General features: G+C 38.9%; 2 protein-coding genes across 2 annotated transcripts; one reads left to right on the plus strand and one right to left on the minus strand.

Moving 5' to 3' along the window:
• The first annotated feature begins 1739 nt into the window (after window positions 1-1739).
• On the plus strand, window positions 1740-9695 carry tm2d3 (TM2 domain containing 3). Its single transcript, XM_005913012.3, has 6 exons — window positions 1740-1898; window positions 2318-2404; window positions 3843-3997; window positions 4131-4305; window positions 5266-5341; window positions 5459-9695. Exons 1-6 carry the CDS (start codon window positions 1793-1795, stop codon window positions 5622-5624), a joined length of 765 nt encoding a protein of 254 aa, XP_005913074.1. The 5' UTR covers window positions 1740-1792; the 3' UTR covers window positions 5625-9695.
• larp6a (La ribonucleoprotein 6, translational regulator a) lies at window positions 9509-15642 on the minus strand. The gene is made up of 3 exons (XM_005913011.3): window positions 14801-15642; window positions 12924-13122; window positions 9509-11509 (listed from the first exon to the last, which is right to left on the minus strand). The coding sequence occupies exons 1-3, from the start codon at window positions 15634-15636 to the stop codon at window positions 10415-10417; spliced, it is 2130 nt and encodes a 709-aa protein (XP_005913073.1). The 5' UTR covers window positions 15637-15642; the 3' UTR covers window positions 9509-10414.
• Between the last annotated feature and the right edge of the window lie 3292 nt (window positions 15643-18934).

Genomic DNA, 18934 nt, shown 5'->3' on the forward strand with positions numbered 1-18934 from the left:
AAGGGACACAAGATGGTTTTTGGGAAAGTGCAGAAAAAATAAACTGATACTCTGTAAGTGGATGTAATGACTGGGCCTGCACAACTACTCTGCAGTGCTCTTGTGATCGTCAGTGAATGGGGGAAAACTGTTTGTAGGTAGCGTGGGTTTGAAATTATGTCAAGGTAATCTAAGTGTATCTCAAGAAAAGTTACTCAATAACTTAAGGAAACGACGTGAAGACATGAAAGTTGTGTGAATTTTACACTAATCTATTTTCACCAAGATCTGCCTGGAAATTCAGGAATAATAATAAAAAAATTCTCCAAATGTGGGTGCTTTGTTTCTTTATTTTCACAACAGAAGATGTTAATCTTTAAGTAGTTTGATATCATGACAAACTACAATAGGTTTATTTTGTAGAGACAGTCTTCACATTTTTGTTAATTTTCTTTTACTTTTTTAATGCTTCATCAGTTTATTTGTTCCAAAGTAATAACTATTGATCATGCTGTTGCTTTGGAATGAAGCCTGTAGATTAATAGGTGGCAATAATGGGAATTCCAGCTGTTATTGTGTAATAAGCAAGACTGAGCCAGCTCCTCATACAGCATGTAATAACAAATCAGGAACATACCAGTGTCAGGTGGTAAAATTTATTTTACCCATGGTTTTCCTCACTGTTTTCTAACAACTCACAGCATGCAGAACAATGTGATAGACTCGCCAGAAAGGTGGTTTCCATAAAACGTTAAGAATTTATAAAACAGAACGGACCAAAATGTTGTTGCTAAAACATGCACCAGGGGTAGCAAGATGAAGACGGGAAAGATTTTTGCTGCATCAATTTTATGGGAAAGGTTCAAACTTTTATTAAAGCACATTTCTGTTTAGCTTTAGTTTTATTCTAGTTTTACACTAAGGTCACAAGATCAGTTAGTTTTGAAGATTACTGTAACTATTTCAATGCTTATTTTTATTTTATCGGTATGATGCAGTAACAAGGTTGAAGTTAAAATGGCTGGATTTCTTTATAGATTATGATATAAATGTGATGTTTAATAATATTTTATGTTTTTAATGTTTGTTTTATACGTTTGGTAACAGGACTGCAAATCGGTCCTAGTATTTGTATTTTCTTAGAAAAGGATGCTAGCAGTGTAATTCCAGAGACTTTTGAATAATAAAATGTAGATGTATAGATAAAGGCAGCAAACCCTGAAATTAATTTGTCTGCTTTTGGTAATATACATAACAGGGTCACTTTAATTGGACACATTGACACAGTTCAAAGAGGACTGACCTTTTTCAAATTCTTTTTCAAGATTTTCAAATTCATGGGTTGGCAGAAAATGTCCTGCATTTATGGAATGGCATTAATACACAATGTATTTTGTCATGGGTAAAGGATTAAACTAATGCAGTCCTCTATCAAACACCATATATATGAAATTTAATATGATTTCCATTGCATGTTCACAGCTTTAACTAAATAACCAAAGAACCTGATAATAGTTTTGCTTTTTACTTTTTTTTTTTTACATTAAAGTGGCTCTTCTTCTTCTTCTTCTTCTTCTTCTTAGTCTTTTTTTCCCTATTGCCTAACCTTTAATTTGTATTAGAATGACCTCAAACGAAAAATATTTTCAGATCTTATTTGGGGTTTTATTTTAGTGATTTTTGTTAATTTAAAACAAAGAAAGAAAACAAAACAAAAACTGCTCTATCTCCGTGCTTGAAACTATCAGAGGACTATTAGCACTCCAGTTTCCTACATGACGTGAATGCAGCTCTCTTTAGCTCTGCGGTAACAATGGCTACTGTCTGTCAGATTTGGAGACCGGACAGAGGACGGTGCCTTAAAAGCTACGGAATTATCGCTGTATTGTTTATGGACCTTATGTTACAGTGTGTTAACGGTATGCTTACAATAATACACTTATAGATCTCGCTTTGGTCGTTACCTTTCCCCAACTGAATTAGCATGAGGTGGTTAGCTAGCAAGTTAGCATAACACTGGTTTATTTAGCTAGGTAGCAATGAAAACATTGGCTGTAGTGAGCAACACGGATTCAAAATTGATTTTACAAAAACACCTTTTGTTAATTGTGTCGTATGCAAGTTAAGCTATGACAATTAACAGTTCATTGTTTATGCTAATTTGTAGCATGACAGAACATGTCAGCGAGTAGCTTCTGTGTAGTAGCTTCCTAAAATTATTGTAAAGCAATAATTAGCACGTTTTATTAAAAGAAAAACCAGTGTCTCTAGCTGCTTACGCGTGTTTAGACTTCTAATTTCTGTTCAACCATATATGACCTGTCCGCTTTGTTGTCAGGTTCCCTGAGCACAACTAATGTTGAGACCCACTACACAAGAGATGGACCTTTCATCACTAGCCCGGTGGTCCCCGATGCAGCCTCAGGTAAATATTGCAGTCAGTAATCAAAATTAAACATACTGACTGTAACGTTATTTATTTAACTGGGTTTTTTTTATTAATAATGAATTTATATATTGTGTGGTTTTTAGTTTACTGTTTGTAAACTAAAAAACAGATTGACTAAGGGCCGCATTCACAACGGTTAATATTAGAGTTTCCAAATTTAAATCTTTGAGTGTGAGTTTTTGAATAGTAGTCCAAAATGAAGCTAGAAAAACAAGTCCTCGCTTGGTTCAAATAGAAATTGAGGATTCATTTGTATAAAGAAGTTATGTGACAAGATGTGACTTGTACATCAAGAGGACGTTCTGTTTAATATTTTTTCTAGCACTTAACAACAAAGAAATGCGGCTCTATTAAGCAGTAAGCAAGCTCAGTTTTCCATTAATAACCTGTTAACCAGGACTTTCAGTTCATGCCTCATGAATTGAACTCAAACCCCTTTCTTTAGAGGGATAAAGGCTAAAAACTGGAGACTTAGGGCTGTTCTAGGGCAAAAAGCATGGCACACCTGTCACAGGTTGATGCTGGATTATTTGAAATGTATTTTAAAGGTAACATTTTCTTAAAGATATTGGTAAGATTTCATTGTAGCACTGCAGCTATTGATTTTGCTCATACATCAGGATTATTTATCAATTCCCTAATTCAGTCTTATTTGTAAGGGGAAAAAAGGGTAGACCTAGACACTTTTTAGCATCTATACAACATTATTATTTCTGAGTCTGAACACAGGATGGGAACAGCACGAGACTTGGGGGTGCTGAGTTGTGCTGTAACATAGCAGCACTGATTTAAAAAAAACAAAAACAACAACAACCAAGCTTTGAGAAATACAATTGCGATGGACTTGACATATTTGAAGTTGGTTATTTCCCATGCTTGAGCATCACTATAAATTTGTATTTCCTGTATGTAATGAGATTGTAAACTGCAGGTTTTTACATATATTTAAGAATGTCCATGTTATCTGGGAACCTGAATAAAATACAGTGCAAAATCAGAGTAATACTGCCTACTTCAGACACAATTAATTTCCATTGTCTAAGTATTGCATGTTTTTTTTTTCTTTGTTAACCTGCATATCATTAAGTAAAGTCTTGATCTCAACCAGAATTTGTTAAGTTAATTGCTTTTCAACAACAGCAGCAACAGTTTTCCTTTACTGCCCAGCATGCAGCTATAATGTAGCAATCAAGACTAAATAGCTTTGCTCAAGGACTCTTTAATGGCCTGCCCTCTTTGAAAGCGGAGTATTTTTAATTTTGCCGCCACAGTCTGTTATCACAAGTCACAGCCTGTTGCCACCACCAGCAGCCAGATTTAATGAAAGCCTGCTTACTTTGCACAAAATATTTATTATCCATGCTTGAAAATGTCTTAAAATAGATAATGCAACTTTGTGGTGGATTTTTTGTAGTGTTTCCTGCAGATGAAGACACATCCAAATGTCCTAGTGGGGGTTTGTGTCACCGCCTGCCAGCTCATTGCATTCAATGCGATTACCATCTCAAGTGCACATATGGCAAACCAACTTTATTTACCTGTAGACCCAAAAAAGGCGTTCACTGCATAGTGAGTAATATTGTCAAATATTCTTGTCTGTAGTAATTCTGTACCATCTTTATCTGTTTGTTAAGAGGGTTAGTAAGGCTTCAATTTGGGAATTGCTGTGTAGTGAAATTTATTTTCTTCTTTGTATTTACAGGGAGAGTCTGGACAGCAGCAAGCCAATTTTTCTCTCAATATCACCTGTCAGTTCTGTTGGCAGCTGGACCCTTCCCAGTATCGCTGCACAAACTCCACCAACTGTATGACAGTCTCTTGCCCACGCAAGCGCTACAATGCCACCTGTGATGTCTTAGATCATGTACATTGCTTAGGTATGTATGATCAAGGATCCACTATAAAGCCTAATTAGGTTCTAAAGTCGTCAGTTAAAGTCATGCAGTCTAGAGCAGCAACTGTTTTGTCCACAGCATGAAGTTAAACTGGTTTTCATTCATGGTTGCTATTAAAGGAAAACTCCTATTCAGTCAGGACAATGTTAGTCAAAGTATGATTGTTATTTCATCTGCAGTAGAGCTATGTTTGGGTTCTGTTTAGAGAGCCCTTATGCTTGCTTGGCCATTTGTGGAAACTGCACAGGCAGGTAGAGCAGCAGAGCAGGACCTCTTCACAGAATAAAACATCTGTGACAGCAGACATTTAAGTCAGAAACACCATAAAGTGAAGAAGCTGGGGTTGGGGTGGGTTGCAAAGCTTCTTGCAGACACAGCAGCATTTGTATGCAAGCTGAAGCTGCTTAAATAGGATAGTCCCATATGCGAATTATCAGCAGGATGGAAACTGCTGCGAGATCGATCAACTTTAGACCAGACAACAAACAACGGAGGCTCCGGAAAAGTGCAATCAAACGATGAGTTTTATTATCACAGGAGAACAACCAACCGTCAGCATACGGATTGTTTTGCTCTGACAAGAATACATTGGGTTCTGGTTTTATAGGATAAAATATCACACCTACGTCAATACAGTTCAAAAATACATGGTGACAGACGGGCAACAGTTCAACCCGTGCAGACAAGGGTACATCACGTACACTTCTAATAACCATACACTGACATATCACTTCTCTTTTCTACATTACTTGCCTTTTAGGGTAATAACTTCAGGTCTCATCAGCAGATGTGAGCTGGCATTAAGATCAGCTGATTGGCGAGGATTTATTTAAATTTCCACATGACATTTTTGATGTAATGTTTGTTGTATTTTCAGTCAGCTTGTTTAAATTTTGCTTGTTTGTGCATGAAAGCATTCACTATGTCTTCACTTCTTTTTAGGTAAAAGACGTTTTCCAAAACGTTTATTTTGTAACTGGACTGGTGGATACAAATGGTCAACAGCGTTAGCACTCAGGTAAAACTGACAGTAATATTAAAACCATTACAACAAGCTTAAGTAATGGAAATGTAAAGACACGTTATTGATTAGGATATGTGATGAAACTTATTTTTTTTCTGGTTCCTTCCATAGCATTACACTTGGTGGTTTTGGAGCAGACCGGTTTTACCTGGGCCAGTGGAGAGAGGGTCTGGGCAAACTGTTCAGCTTTGGAGGCCTAGGCATTTGGACTTTGATTGACGTCCTTCTAATAGGGGTTGGTTATGTAGGACCTGTTGATGGTTCTCTCTATATCTGAAGCAAAGCCCTGGGGACATGGCTGGCTTTGCTCTTCACACTGCTTCACTCTCAAAGGACTGAAGAGCTGAGATGCTGTGTTCTTAGCACGTTTGGCTGGCTAAGCTCGCTGTGTAACACATCTTCATCCCATCTGCTAACAAGCAGGAAGTGTTTTCCTCATCACACAAATGATGATTCTACCCACACAACCATCAGATTGATCCCAATCATTCTGCGTCCATGTCCTGTTGAGATTGCGCAGATGGTGCTGTGCAGGAGTATAAGGAACCGGTAATTACCTCTGTCCAGTTTCTTTGACTTAACTAGTGGTTAGGCTCTGTCTTGCTGATAGGTACCTGTGGTTTCCTGTGGAGCAACGCTTTTGTGCATTGCTTCTCTCTTGTTGCAAGTTAAGTGCTTCAATAGGGGTCAAATGGTAACCATGGCCATGCAGAATTTTATAGTGTCACCACACAAAGGACAAATTGAAAGGTGATATTTATATCCTGAAAGTATGAATGTGCAGAAGGGATTTAAGGCGTTTTTTTTATTGATTGTCATTTCAGTGGACAACCTGAACAGTTATTTCAGCATGTACTTTATTTCTTCACCTACATTCATTCAGCAGTGCAGGTCACAACTGTAAGAACACTCTCCAAACAGGGGTACATTTTATTTTATAAAAGTTCATATGTTTAATAAATGAAAGCTACTATAGTCTCACAACAGCATTGGGTAGTAAACCACAAGGAAGTAGTTTAACTGTCTCTTCCTGCAGCATGTAGTTGGATTTCAGTTGCAGAACAGATAACAATCGGTGTATGATTGTGTTTGTGATAAATATTGAAACGCTTGAAATGTGCTGCAATAGCAAACTCGGCTCCTTGTGATTTCCGTGTTGGAGATATCCTCTGCATTTAAGTGGCAATTTTCTGTGAAATCGTCATCATCCTTTACAGAAGTCTGTGTACTAACACTGTAAAATCTTTTAATTCACCCACATTATGTAAATATGTTTTATGTGTCAATTTAAGTTGGTTTTTTTCCTCTGTAAGGGCACTGTCAATTTTGTTTTTTAGTTAAGAAAATAAAATTGTGAAATATTTGTTTATCAAATGTACACAGCACTGCTAACCAATTCACTGTGCATGTGTGTTTTTTAAATGTATTTATAGTGTATGGTAACACCAGAGAATTTTGAAAGAAAAATAAGAGGTGAATATTGTCAGTTGAAGGGTCACACAAATATACTGACATACTCAGTTGATTACAGCAGAACTACAATTACTTGAACAGGACAGTTTCTTTATATCTATATATCTATCTATATATATATATATAATTAAACAGTGAAAGGTGCCAGTAACCTTCATTACCCACAGGTTTGTGACACCAGGAGGGTAATGCAGTGGCCAGGCAATGTTCCCCTTTTAATAAAATATCATTAAAGAGCCCATAAACAAGGGACTGTAGCTAAAATGTTTATCCAGAGGGTAATGGTTAGTTCAGTTAATGCATTAGGCTGTAATTCTAAAATTGATATAAATATATATGCAACCACGTTACATAACAAGGTTTGAAAAAAAAAATGAAAGAAAGGGGAAAAAAAACCCAAACATTTCCTTTCTAGCAGGTTCTTGGGCTTTGATACGACTTTTCCAATTGGTTGCTTTGCTGAGCGTTGTAAATTTACTCCACCCTAATTCTAGTTCCCCAATTTTTACTCCACCCACTCGTAGTCACTACAGCTCCCTCCCACAGACTGATGTAAGTGTTTGTCATCTTCTCTGAGTTGAGGAGGAGACGTCTAGTGATTATTTCTTCTTGGAGAGCTGTAATTTAAACACCAACCAGAGGCTTTTCAACTCTGCATCCATAATATACTCTTGATAATATTTGTTCCTACTGACTGCTCCAGCCTTACCTCAGTTTGAATCATGCTGTACTGTTACATACTCACATTAATGGATTTATCTGGACTGTGAACTTGATGGGTACAATTAGTCAGTGGGTTTAGCATAGATAGGTAATGGTGTAAATGTGTGCAATATGACTACATGACTATATGGTATAGGCTTTTAAAACCATGTAAAATAACTAGCAATGCAATGATGGAGTAATTGAGCAGTATACTGCTTAATTCACAGTGGTGTTACATAAAGTTATACAATACTTAATACATATGAAAAGCTGTGAAGTTTTATTCTTTAACAAATGTACTCTCCACATCCTTCTAATTCTCTCAAGTCCTAAATAAATAGCGTAATGACCTTACTAAATAATTTTATTCATATGTAACTGCACACTGCCCAATTACAAATAATGGCCCCTATGATAGTTGGTTTTTCTATTCTGTCTTTATCCTATTTGGTGTAAGATTGAAACTCTCCCTAATGGTTATTATAGAGAATCATCATATGAGAATAATAGTTTAATCTTGTGGTACTTTTCTCAAACAGTCATTATTCTCACTGCTAACATTAACAGTTACATGGAGTTGAGCCAAAATATTATCTGTTTAAGGCAGACAGTATCACGACTTCCTAATTTTGAATTGCTAATCATGCAAAGAGAACAAAAGTTTATTCATCCCTCTCTTACGCAACCCCACTTAGTCCCATTGCGTCTCTGAATTTTAGAGCATAGTCCCTGAACCTCTGCATCCAACACTGCCTAAGAGCTTGTGTCCTCCCATTGTGCTTACTCCTACAGGAAATAAGATTTCTAACAAAAACGTGGATCGACTGAATGATGCAACCACATGAATTTAAAAGTCGTAACAGCTCTATGAGCATCCAACAGCACGGTCCCTTCTTTCATATCTAAATGGTTGCTCAGAACTATTGGAAACCGCCTGAGGACAAGGCACAAATTACATTGCTCATAAAAAGTAATACCCACTATTGTATCTTTTCATTTGGCTTTGCAACAACATGGGATCACAATGGAGTAATTAGTTTTATACAAATGAGCAGAGATGATTTATCTGTGCAAAAGGGAAAACAAAGCTCTGAAATATCTGAATTGAGGACAAACAATTGGTTTTGGCCTCCTTTGTTCTGATATTTCACTATTGTGGTAGGAAGTTGTTTTTGTAGTCATTGAGTGGCTAGCAATTTTCAAATACATAAAATCTGTATGTAAAATGCAGGAAAAATGTAAATGTATAAGGAAAGCAACATGGACATGCTTCTCCATAGCAGACCCTGAAAGGCTTGTAAAAGAATGTTTACATAAACTGAGCAAACAGACAAAATCGGGGGGGGGGAACCATGCTGCAGTGTACAAAGAAGACAGATGTGATATTCCCCAGCAGACAACACCAATCACCGAGCCAAATTTAGACAGGAATGTACTAAAACAATGATCCTGTCCAATAGTCACTTCAGAATCCAAACCTCTAATTAAGATGCTGTGGCAAGACTCGAGAACAGCCGTTCACTTGCAGTCGCTGTGCGACCTGACAGAGTTAAGTGCATGAATGGTATGTGTATGAAAGGTTGTCTTAATCTAAATTCAATGGATAGTTTGCATATTACCATAGCAAGATGCAATAAATGATCAGTAGTCTAGTAAGTACATGTTGCATTTTTTTAAAATAATCCCCCCCATGTTTCCTTTTCTCAGATGGTTTGTTATATATCCATCCAATGATAAAGTCATAGGATCAAATAATCCAAAAAAATGTCATCATCCTCCCATCTGTGCAATTCATTTAAAAAACAAAAAACCCAACAACTTGAATGAGCCAATTTTGCTTTCCAAGTTTGGAATAGCTTCTACAGTCTGGGCACAGTAACAACATCTCACTTAATCCTGCTCACATATTGAAGTCAAAAATAAGATTACTTTTGGTCATTTCAAATGAACACGACTAATGTCACAAAAAGAACTCAGGCAGAGTGCATATTTAGTGATTTATTTGTACAATAGGAATTGCAGTGTACAAATACCCCATCTCAGATGTAAAGGCAAGAACATAAGAGCATCTATTCTGGCCGACCTGAAAATCCCTCAAACCTCATTGTGGGCTTAGACTGATGAAAACATGGCAAGGAGAAGTAAAACTTAAAAAAAAAAAAAAAAAAAACCATCAACAATCAAGCAGCTAACTGCTGAACATGTATAGGGATAAGGAGAACCTTTCCAACCAAGTGTACCAAAAATAAAAATAAAACAAATTTACAAAAATAATGTCCAATTTGAACATTCCAATCTTCGTGGCAGTGGAGCAATTATGGCCTCAGTTTAAGTAGTTTGTAAAAATGGAACTCACATTAGACAGACACAGAAAAGGCATATGGCGATATCTCTATCAAGTCCATGTGCCTGTGAGACTTACACATTTATACGCCATCCACAAACAAGATCTTTTTTTCCTTTTTTAAACACATACAAGAGGACAAGACAATTCCCCCCCCAACTTAAAAAAAAAAAAAAGTAAAAGAAAAAAAAATTTTTTTGAATCCTTTCCTCCCGGTCACCTCAAGTAGAACAAGCTCTCATACAATGGAGGTGGCATGGTTCATGTCAGTGGTGTATTCAAAGTTCTCTCTCAAAACAATATTAATTTACATTCACTCAAATATCCATTAGTAAATCACTAATGTTACCATGGTAACTCAAAATGTTGTATAAAAATATAACAAAGACTCAAAACTGATGCACTAAAAAAAAAAAAAAAATTATATATCTACACAGTCTGAAATGTGGGGTGGGGCTTGAGCAACATGGCCAAGAACTGTTTAAACTTCCAATATCTCATTTTATTTCTGGGGGGTCAGCGAATACATAATGAGGCTCCACATATCAAGTCTGAGTAGCAGTAGTCTTTCCCCTCTCAATCGCCACACAGTGAAAGCCACGAGTTCCATCAGGACCCCTTGGCAGCCTCATTACTCCTGGCGGCAGGCCATCAGCATTCTGGATCTTTCTACCCAGCATCGGGCTGCCGACCGGGCTGCTTTCCTGTGATGCCACCTGCTTCCGCCGCTGAACCCACGGGCTCCCTGAAGGTGTGAGGCTACTGTCTGAGGAGTAATCTGCCCAACGACGTCCAGACTCAGGGCTCAGTCTACCCTCAACAGCTAAGGGAGACTTGTGGGAATGAGGAGATTTGCGCTGAGAACACGGGCTAGCACGAGGGCTAGACCAGGGGCTGTTACGTGGGGACATACTTGGACTCAGGTGATTATTCTGGAAGCTAATGCCTGCAGTGGTGGGGCTGAGCTTGTTGCACGACTGGGATTTTCTAGCCAATCTGGGAGATGTAGGGGTGCTCTCTGTCTCCGAAGAGCTGCAAGCAGAGTCGTCCCCATGATACTGAAGCTCTCGTACCCGGCTGTTTAGAGAGCGGCTTTTCCGCATCCCTCCTTCCTCACGAGGTCGTTCTTTTGGTACCTTCTTTTTAGGCGGCTTGGTGCCAATCAGAACCACTTTCAACCCCAGTAAACTGGGTCCTCCGTTCTCACTCCCTGCAGCTTCGTTGGCTTTAACAGCAGCCTCCACCTCCTCAAACTCCACAATGGCACATTCTTCAGTGCCCAGCTGAGCGTAGCGACCACTCAGCCTCTTCAGGTCAGCCGGCAGGTCCTTTCCAGGTTTCAAGACTCTAACAGAGGCAATGGCACCGTATGTTCCAAATGCTTTCAGTAACAGCTTCATCAGCTGCTCCTGTTGAGTGGCTCCTCCTTCAGCACTTCCATTATCCTTAGTGAGAGCAGCCAGCTCTGGCCACCTCTGCAAATCACTTAATAGTAGCATGCGGCTGGGCAGTGACTCGCTGGCAAAGACTGGTACTGCGGATTTACGTCGCACCTTACGCCCCTCATCATTCAGCTCAAGGATCTTTGAGTGTCTCAGAGCATAAGCAGTGGTTCTCCAGTCACGAGTTAAGTGTTTCACCTGGGGGAAAAAAAAACAAAAAACAACATCTTTGTTACAGTCATATACCCAGTGACCATCGGGTCACAATTTCAGTGAAACTACCTTTAATTATGAGTTATTAAGCTTCAGTAAAAATGGCCACGCTAACTTCAGTCTGTCACCAAGATAGACTAAGAATGTTTCACAGCTTCTTGTTAATCATACTTCCTAAATCTCTAATTATACCCGTTAATTTAAGCCAAAAATTCTGACTTTACTATATTGCCCAAACTTATGTTTTAGCTCAGTGATTCTGAGCTCATGGTTGAATCAGATTAAATCAGCAAGTGCTCATCCCTTACTATAGTCAGTTTGCCATATAGTACATTCCAAACGTGTAGTGACTAGTACTCTGTTAAAGTATCTCATTATGCCTTAAACTGGTCTACAGCTGTCACTACCCAAATACTGTACATTGCTTGATACTGCACCGAAGGAAAAATTAAACTGACTAGAGTAAAGAGTATGATGTTCTTTATCGTCTACCACATGTACTGTTGCACAGGTGTATACTTATTACATAAAAAAACAAAAAAACAAAAAAACAAACAATGTCAATATGATCCTCTCAGGTACAAGTTTTGGATGTCATCAGGACAGTCCCACCCACCTGCTTTTCAAACTGTTTGCAAGAAGCAACCAGTCATGACAGTTTGCTTTTTCAGAACAGAGCCTGCACCAAGTGCAAGGCAAATAATTATTTTGAAGTGTAGCACTATTCTGTTTGAGTCTAAAAATATTGACCTGGAAAGATTTTTATTCATCAAATTCAGAAATTATTATTATTATTTTTTTAGAAAATGCACATCAGTATTTTTCTTCTGGCCAATGTAATCTGTCAAGAGTTTATTCTATACAGAGATATTGAGTAGAGGGTAATAAATGTGTGAATGATCTTGAATACAATCTAGGTTTAATCTGTGCAAACGGATCTTAAAAAAAAGCCAACACATCTGAATTGAGCTGAAATTAGCACAAGCTGTTGTGAATTAACGTGAGAATATCACCAAACAGCAACAGCTAGTCATGCTGACACTAGAAGCAGTCAGTCATTGTTATTCAGCTCTCACAAGCTTCTGTCACTAGGAGATAAAAATGACTTTCATCTTTAGCCATATTTCAATTCTAAGACTACCTTTTCTCTCAGCATTACTTAAAAGTTAATTTATTCATTGTGGTCAACTATAAATCACAATGTGCAACGCAACACACACTGGCTAATCTATAGTAATACAAGACATAATTCTGAGTCTCTAGTATAAAATTTAGTATGTGATGTGTATGTTTTAGCCAGCAGCAGAAGAGCGTGTGTACTTTCCCACCTTAGTTTGATGTGTACTGAAATGAGACATTGCCGTGTTTCTAGACTACCTCAAAATTTTGCCACCATTACCTTTTTGAAGGAGGTGAGCAACTTGACGCTAACAAACCCGAGTTTGTTACGTCTGACATGTTTAAGCAGGAAGGCATCATGCTCCAAGTTTTCATCAGACAGGTAGTACTCAATCTGAGTAACCAACTTCTGGATAAGCTCTGGATCCGGGGGCTGCCAGCTCTCCTCCTCCAGTTCTCCTCCGCTGGTCCCGGCACCACTGTGTGTGGGAAGATAACGTGCATCATGGCCAGAGAACCTTTTTTAGTGCGTTACCGAAATAGCAGAATGTTTCATATCCTCAACCACCAACATTACAACTGTTACACATTTTACTTTCATTAATACAATAAGCCAGAGGCTTACAAGTTTTTGGCAGTAATACAATCTTATCCTGTCATTTCTCCAAACAACATGCTGGCATGAGAAGCGTTTGACCGTTTGCTTCCCTCCTTCCTGATTTTTCTTTCAGCAGTTGACAAGCTGCGTCTCTAGCCACAGTCACCATGCCTCAGTGCCAGACCTTTACACCAGTGTCCCGCCAGTCCTGAAACTGCCAAGACCTCTCCATCTGAAGGCCAGAGACACAGGCTCTCCCTCCCACATAGAATATGGTGGTTCACCACATCAACTTCACACAGTTTACAAAAACTGGTATCAACAGTGCATAACTGAAGCTTTGAGGCATAATTTGACAGCAGCCTGACAGCTGCCGTAAAGCTGCACAGTCAGGTAGTCTTACAGATTAGAGTGAGGGTCTGAATGAAATTTTGTGGATGACTCATCACCTCCTCCAGCCTCCTCCCTCACACACCCTCGCTCAGCAGCTTTCCAGCCCACTGACCATACAGCTGGCACGAGCCCACATCTTCCCCAGGATGTCAGATAAAGCACGACAAGAATTTAGAAGAGAATACCTTCCTGCATTCCTCAAATAATAGGACGAGAGGCACGAGCAAAGACAACGCAAGAGATTATTCGATAGTTATACATTTATTTTCAAGTCACTCTACACAAGTTCTCTGGAGGAATGCAGGAGGAATATTAGACTAACAAACCAACAGCTTACATTTAACATGTCCTAAAAACGATTCCTAGACCTTAACCACTTAAAATACCAGCTGTGTGAAAAACGTGCTGTAAAGCAATAGCTTGCAGGCGTTACCGAGCCCTTTGTCACACAGGTCACACCTCAGTAGCTCCAAGTAAACAAATGCTTGGTATGAAGAAAGAGATTTATTTTCCCCTTTGGCCTTTCTACCACTGACTCACTCTTTGTGCATGTAGTTCAAGTAGGGACCTTATAGACCAGAGGATAAAAATAGCAGGCCATGACGCAGGGGAATTAGATTAAAGTGAAGGTGCCATCCTTTATCTCTCCGTCTCAGGTGTCTAGCTTTATAGCTATGATGCTGCCTACTGGTGGTTAAACACTTCCAACCCAAAAGACAATAATAATAAATAATAATATCCCTCACCCGTGTCTGTGAGGATTTACACTCCCAATTGTAAGCATCTATTTTCATCTACTGCACTCGTTGCCGGGTTTTGTTGTGCCTGTGATGCACCTGTTGGAATTTGTGACATTTCTACAATAGCCTTTCATGTGAGTGGCATTCTTATACTGAAACAAAACAGTCCAACTGTGCCAAAGCTGCTCCCGTGCTGTCATCATCAGCTTAAGAATAAAATTCTGAGCACAAAGACACTCGTGGGGTTCCAGTAAGAACTAACACAGTCACTTGTTTTACTTCCAACCTTGCTGAACTTCCTTGGAGGGAATTGAACAACTAAACTAACAGGTTTCACATTAACGTGTAGGATAGGATTTAGTTAGTTTGAGTTTTCACAGCACTAGGCATTACGGTAATTAACTTAAAGTAGCAAATAACACAAACCTCGATTTGTCATGTCTTCCGATTTCGTCCTCGCTACAGCTACCTCCGAGAAAGTCAGCATTATTGGATGTCACTTCCTCGGGTTCCTCGTCCTCAGCCGCTTGAATGGCCACTGTTATCGTCACCGTCCCCATCTCCTGTGAGAGCTGGTCCACGGTAATTACCTCATCGATGCCCTGCTCCGCCGACGCATCCGAGGCGCATTCCGTTGAGTTCACACTGGGTACCCCCACGGACCCGCTCATATTCTTCGAATAAGTAAAGGTGGTTTCACCCGGTCCCTTCACGTCCACGATTTTAGCAGCAGCAGCAGCGCCTCTCTGGAAGCTTTTAATCTTACCCGACTCGAAGGCACAGACAGGATACTGGGCGCCCAAAGCTGCACGTCGCCTTTTCGGGCACAGGTGATGGCGGAGAAGGACCCAGGGGGCTCCGAAGACGCGCTCCACGGCTCGCCAGAGACCCCCGATCCAAATCAGACCCGACGAAGGGCCCTTAGGAGCAGCGGGGCTTGTAGCAGCCAGCGAGACGCAGTCTGGACCTGGTGAGACCGACGGTCTGGAGCCTCCTTGTGCTTCTGCTTCTGCTGCTGCTTTTACTTCCTCATATGTAAGAGGCTCTCTGCTTTTGAAACGAGCTCTGGGATTGGGCCGCTGTAGCGTCTCTTCGCACTCATTCCCAACCCACAAGCAAAAGCTGACACAAAGCCAAGAAGGAGGCAAGAGAAAGGAGAGGCAACGCATGAAGGCGTTCACCAAAGCGTACATGTTTTGATTTTTAGTTTTCCCCCCAGAGTGTTGCCTAAGTCTGCGAAAACGCGAACGTCCCGGCCACATGTCTCTAAGTAGGGGAGCAAATTCACGTGTTTCTAATTGGAAAATTGCCGTGCCAAGGACGAACCCCTCCGCTAACGCTGCTAATTGGATAATAGGGTTTTAGCGTGTAGTGGCAAGCAGGAGGCAAGTTTTACAGGTACATGTCCCCAAAGCAAGCAGGAAAGTTGAACAACAGTAGCCGCTCGGGAACGGTAGAGGCGGCAAGGGGTTAGAAGTACAGATAACTAAACGTTATATTTGTTTTATTCTGTTATACTTTATTCAAAAACGATGTATTCAAGATTTGTATGCAACTGGCTAAATGTACGACCCACTGAAACCCACCCTGAACTGGCAGTTTAAGGTCTAAAAAACAGTTTTATGTTCTTGTTATAGAATTTTTTTCCTGCTAAGTTATTGCAATATACTGTTTCGAAGCCATGTCAGGATTTTTACTTTTTGTTAAATTTTATTTGAAATAAGCCTCTGTCAGTGCGCCCCAGGGTGGCTGTGGCTACAATGTAGCTTGCCATCACCAGTGTGTGTGAATGGGTGGATGACTGAATGTGTAAAGCGCTTTGGGGTCCTCAGGGACTAGTAAAGCGCTATACAAATACAGGCCATTTACCATAAGTTAATCCAAAGAATATTAATTCCAAAAATGATTGCCAATATCAGTGACCATTGTTGATGGAAGTAAAAAAAACAGTAAATATTTAACATTTTTATTTAAAATGTGTGCATTTCCTACCAAACCATACTTCTGTTGTAATTATTACTTTGCTTGCTCTTTAATGAAACTAGTAATATAAAAGTGAAACTTTTGTTCTTTGACTTAGGCCCTGAGCCCTTAATAAGAATAAAGTATATTTTCAGAGTCACTGATTTCATTACTGTTGTAGAGGAAATGTATGTAGGTGTCCAGCTGGAATATTATAATTATAATCATATGGTCACTTTTTTTATAGGCTTTACCTGAGGTCCATTTTTGAAGCTAGCCATTGGCTTTCAGCTAATAACCCTGCAAATCACCCACATCGATGTCATGCAGCCCTGCGTGAAATATCTTTACTCCTCCCCACTGGCAAGCCAGGCTCACAGCTGGTGGGCAGTCTGACTCATTCTCTGCACCACATGCCATACAGTGCTCCAGTTTGTGTACAATGCAACATGGGGAGAGAAGGGGGGAAGGAGAGAGAGACAATGAGTGAGAGAAAGGAAAGAAAAGTTTGCCAACAAATAATCTAAAGCATTTAGTGTCTTATTGTATGCTTATCTGCTAGGATCAACTGAGAGAGCCTGCCAGTTTGTAGAAATACCCAGGATTGCATTTGTGTTTTCTGTCTTTTTTGGTTTGTAAATCTAGTGAATTAGAAAAGTTTTCTGTGAAACAGAAGTCAGAAAACACTGTTAGGGTGATTGTGTTCATGGTAAAAACCTCTAAATAATCCCGCAGTCCACTTCCTCTTAACTATAATTGTTCCTTGGCATACATAGCCACTTTCATTTCTTTTTTCAAACATCTGTTCATCTCTTTATAGTGTTTACAAAAAATTTACAATCAGGTACAAAAAAATCTTGTTTATGTGATTGGAGTGGCTCTGTATGATTCATCTGCATCTCATAACAAAAACAAAGTAAAAAAGAACTATGGGGAGTTTCAAAAATCAGAACTCTTTGATTTGAGGCACCTTTTTTGTCCACATCTTACTCTTTCATCTTTCATGATGAGTATTTTCTACCTCTTGGACCAAGAAAACTCTGAACATTAACCATGAAAGAGGGAATTTAAAGAGTTTTTCACTCCTTTTTTCCTACTTTTTTGAGGTTTTCTGTTTTCAATTAGATTGTTTGTATAATCCCACTTGGGCATTTAAATTAGTCACAAACAGAGTATATAAAGTAATCTAATGCATACAAAGTCTGGAAACAATTTAAAAGATACAGACATATAGATTTCAAAACTGCACAGTTATTAAAACAACATTAAGAGCATAACAATGAAAAGACAAAATGTGCACTGCACAATAGCAGACTTGATATAAAACATGTTACTGAAATACCCCAGTGAACATATATGCCTTTAGCTAATTTTCTGAAGTCTGTATAATCAGCAAATCTCAGGTGAGCGGGAAGAGCATTCCATAGGTCAGGTGCCATGGCCTCAAAAACCTGCATGCCCACAGGCAGGTTTGTAAACCAGACAACAATTTTCTGGTATTCAGTTATAGAGTAATGAAAAGGAAAAGGTTCGGCTCTGGTAAGGAAGCAAATGTGCTGTCACCAGTGATTAATTGTCCAGCCTTTGATTTAAATCCAACCCAATATGGCATTGATTTTATAAGATAAAGCTTGAATTCCTGATGCTGTGTGAGTCCTTATTAACCAGTCATTAGGACTGAAACCTCTCAGTTTTAGATTTTTACAGATTTACTTTCAGAAGACAAATGTTACCATATTATTAAAATATATCAATGTATTATGACCTCAAAGCAGAGGTCAGTCATGCTCATAACTTTCTATTAAAATCAAAAATTCACAGATCTGGTTCATTTTCTCACTGCACAAATTATGTATAAAGCAATAAAAAACCTGCTTCCTGACAATATTCTAAAACTGTTTTCTAAAAGGGAATGGGGATACAATTTGAGGGGGAATTAAATTTAAAACATCCTTGTATCTGTACAACATTAAAGAGTTTTTGCATCTCTGTGTGTGGAGTGAAGCTGTGGAACAGACTAAGTAAAGATATGAAGCAATGTCCGAGCATGGTGCAGTTTAAAAAGCGGTTTAAGGATATGGTTTTTACAGGGTACAGGGAGGAGGTAGAGATTTGATAGGGTGTTCTTGTCTAATATTTTCATGTGTGTGCGGGTGCATGGGTATGTTGGTATGGGTATATATATCTGTAGGTTGTGTATCCTTTGAGGTCTTACTGGGGTTATTGAAAATGTGTGTATGTGTATATACGTATGTATGGATAGATAGAAACATATATGTATATTATATATGAAAAATTTATAATAAAAAAACACATAACATATAATGTAATTGCAAGGAGGTATTTCTGTTGTCTATTGATTACTAGATAGTGGAAAAGGGGTGGGATTAAATAAGCTTGTGCTTCTTCCTGCTCCTTTTTGAACATGAAAGTTATTTGTAGTTGTGGTTGCTCGTTTTCCTTTTGTTTTGCTTTGTTTATTTGTCTCTTTTACTTCTATGTTGTTGTACTTTTTCAACATGTTCAAAATAAAGATCCAATCAATCAATCAATCAATCAATCAATCAATCAATCAATCAATCAATCAATCAATCAATC

Source organism: Haplochromis burtoni, unplaced genomic scaffold (assembly GCF_018398535.1).
Source record: "Haplochromis burtoni strain Fernald_Lab_line unplaced genomic scaffold, NCSU_Asbu1 Contig_2, whole genome shotgun sequence".
Classification (NCBI taxonomy): domain Eukaryota; kingdom Metazoa; phylum Chordata; class Actinopteri; order Cichliformes; family Cichlidae; genus Haplochromis; species Haplochromis burtoni.

Coding starts and splice junctions, on each gene's coding strand:
- tm2d3 (XM_005913012.3), top strand. CDS start 1,793: ATGGCTACTGTCTGTCAGATTTGGAGACCGGACAGAGGACGGTGCCTT. Junction 1,899..2,317: donor TATGTTACAGTGTGTTAACG/GTATGCTTACAA, acceptor CTTTGTTGTCAG/GTTCCCTGAGCACAACTAAT. Junction 4,306..5,265: donor AGATCATGTACATTGCTTAG/GTATGTATGATC, acceptor ACTTCTTTTTAG/GTAAAAGACGTTTTCCAAAA.
- larp6a (XM_005913011.3), bottom strand. CDS start 15,636: ATGTGGCCGGGACGTTCGCGTTTTCGCAGACTTAGGCAACACTCTGGG. Junction 13,123..14,800: donor GGAAGACATGACAAATCGAG/GTTTGTGTTATT, acceptor TCCCACACACAG/TGGTGCCGGGACCAGCGGAG. Junction 11,510..12,923: donor TGCTCACCTCCTTCAAAAAG/GTAATGGTGGCA, acceptor TTTTTCCCCCAG/GTGAAACACTTAACTCGTGA.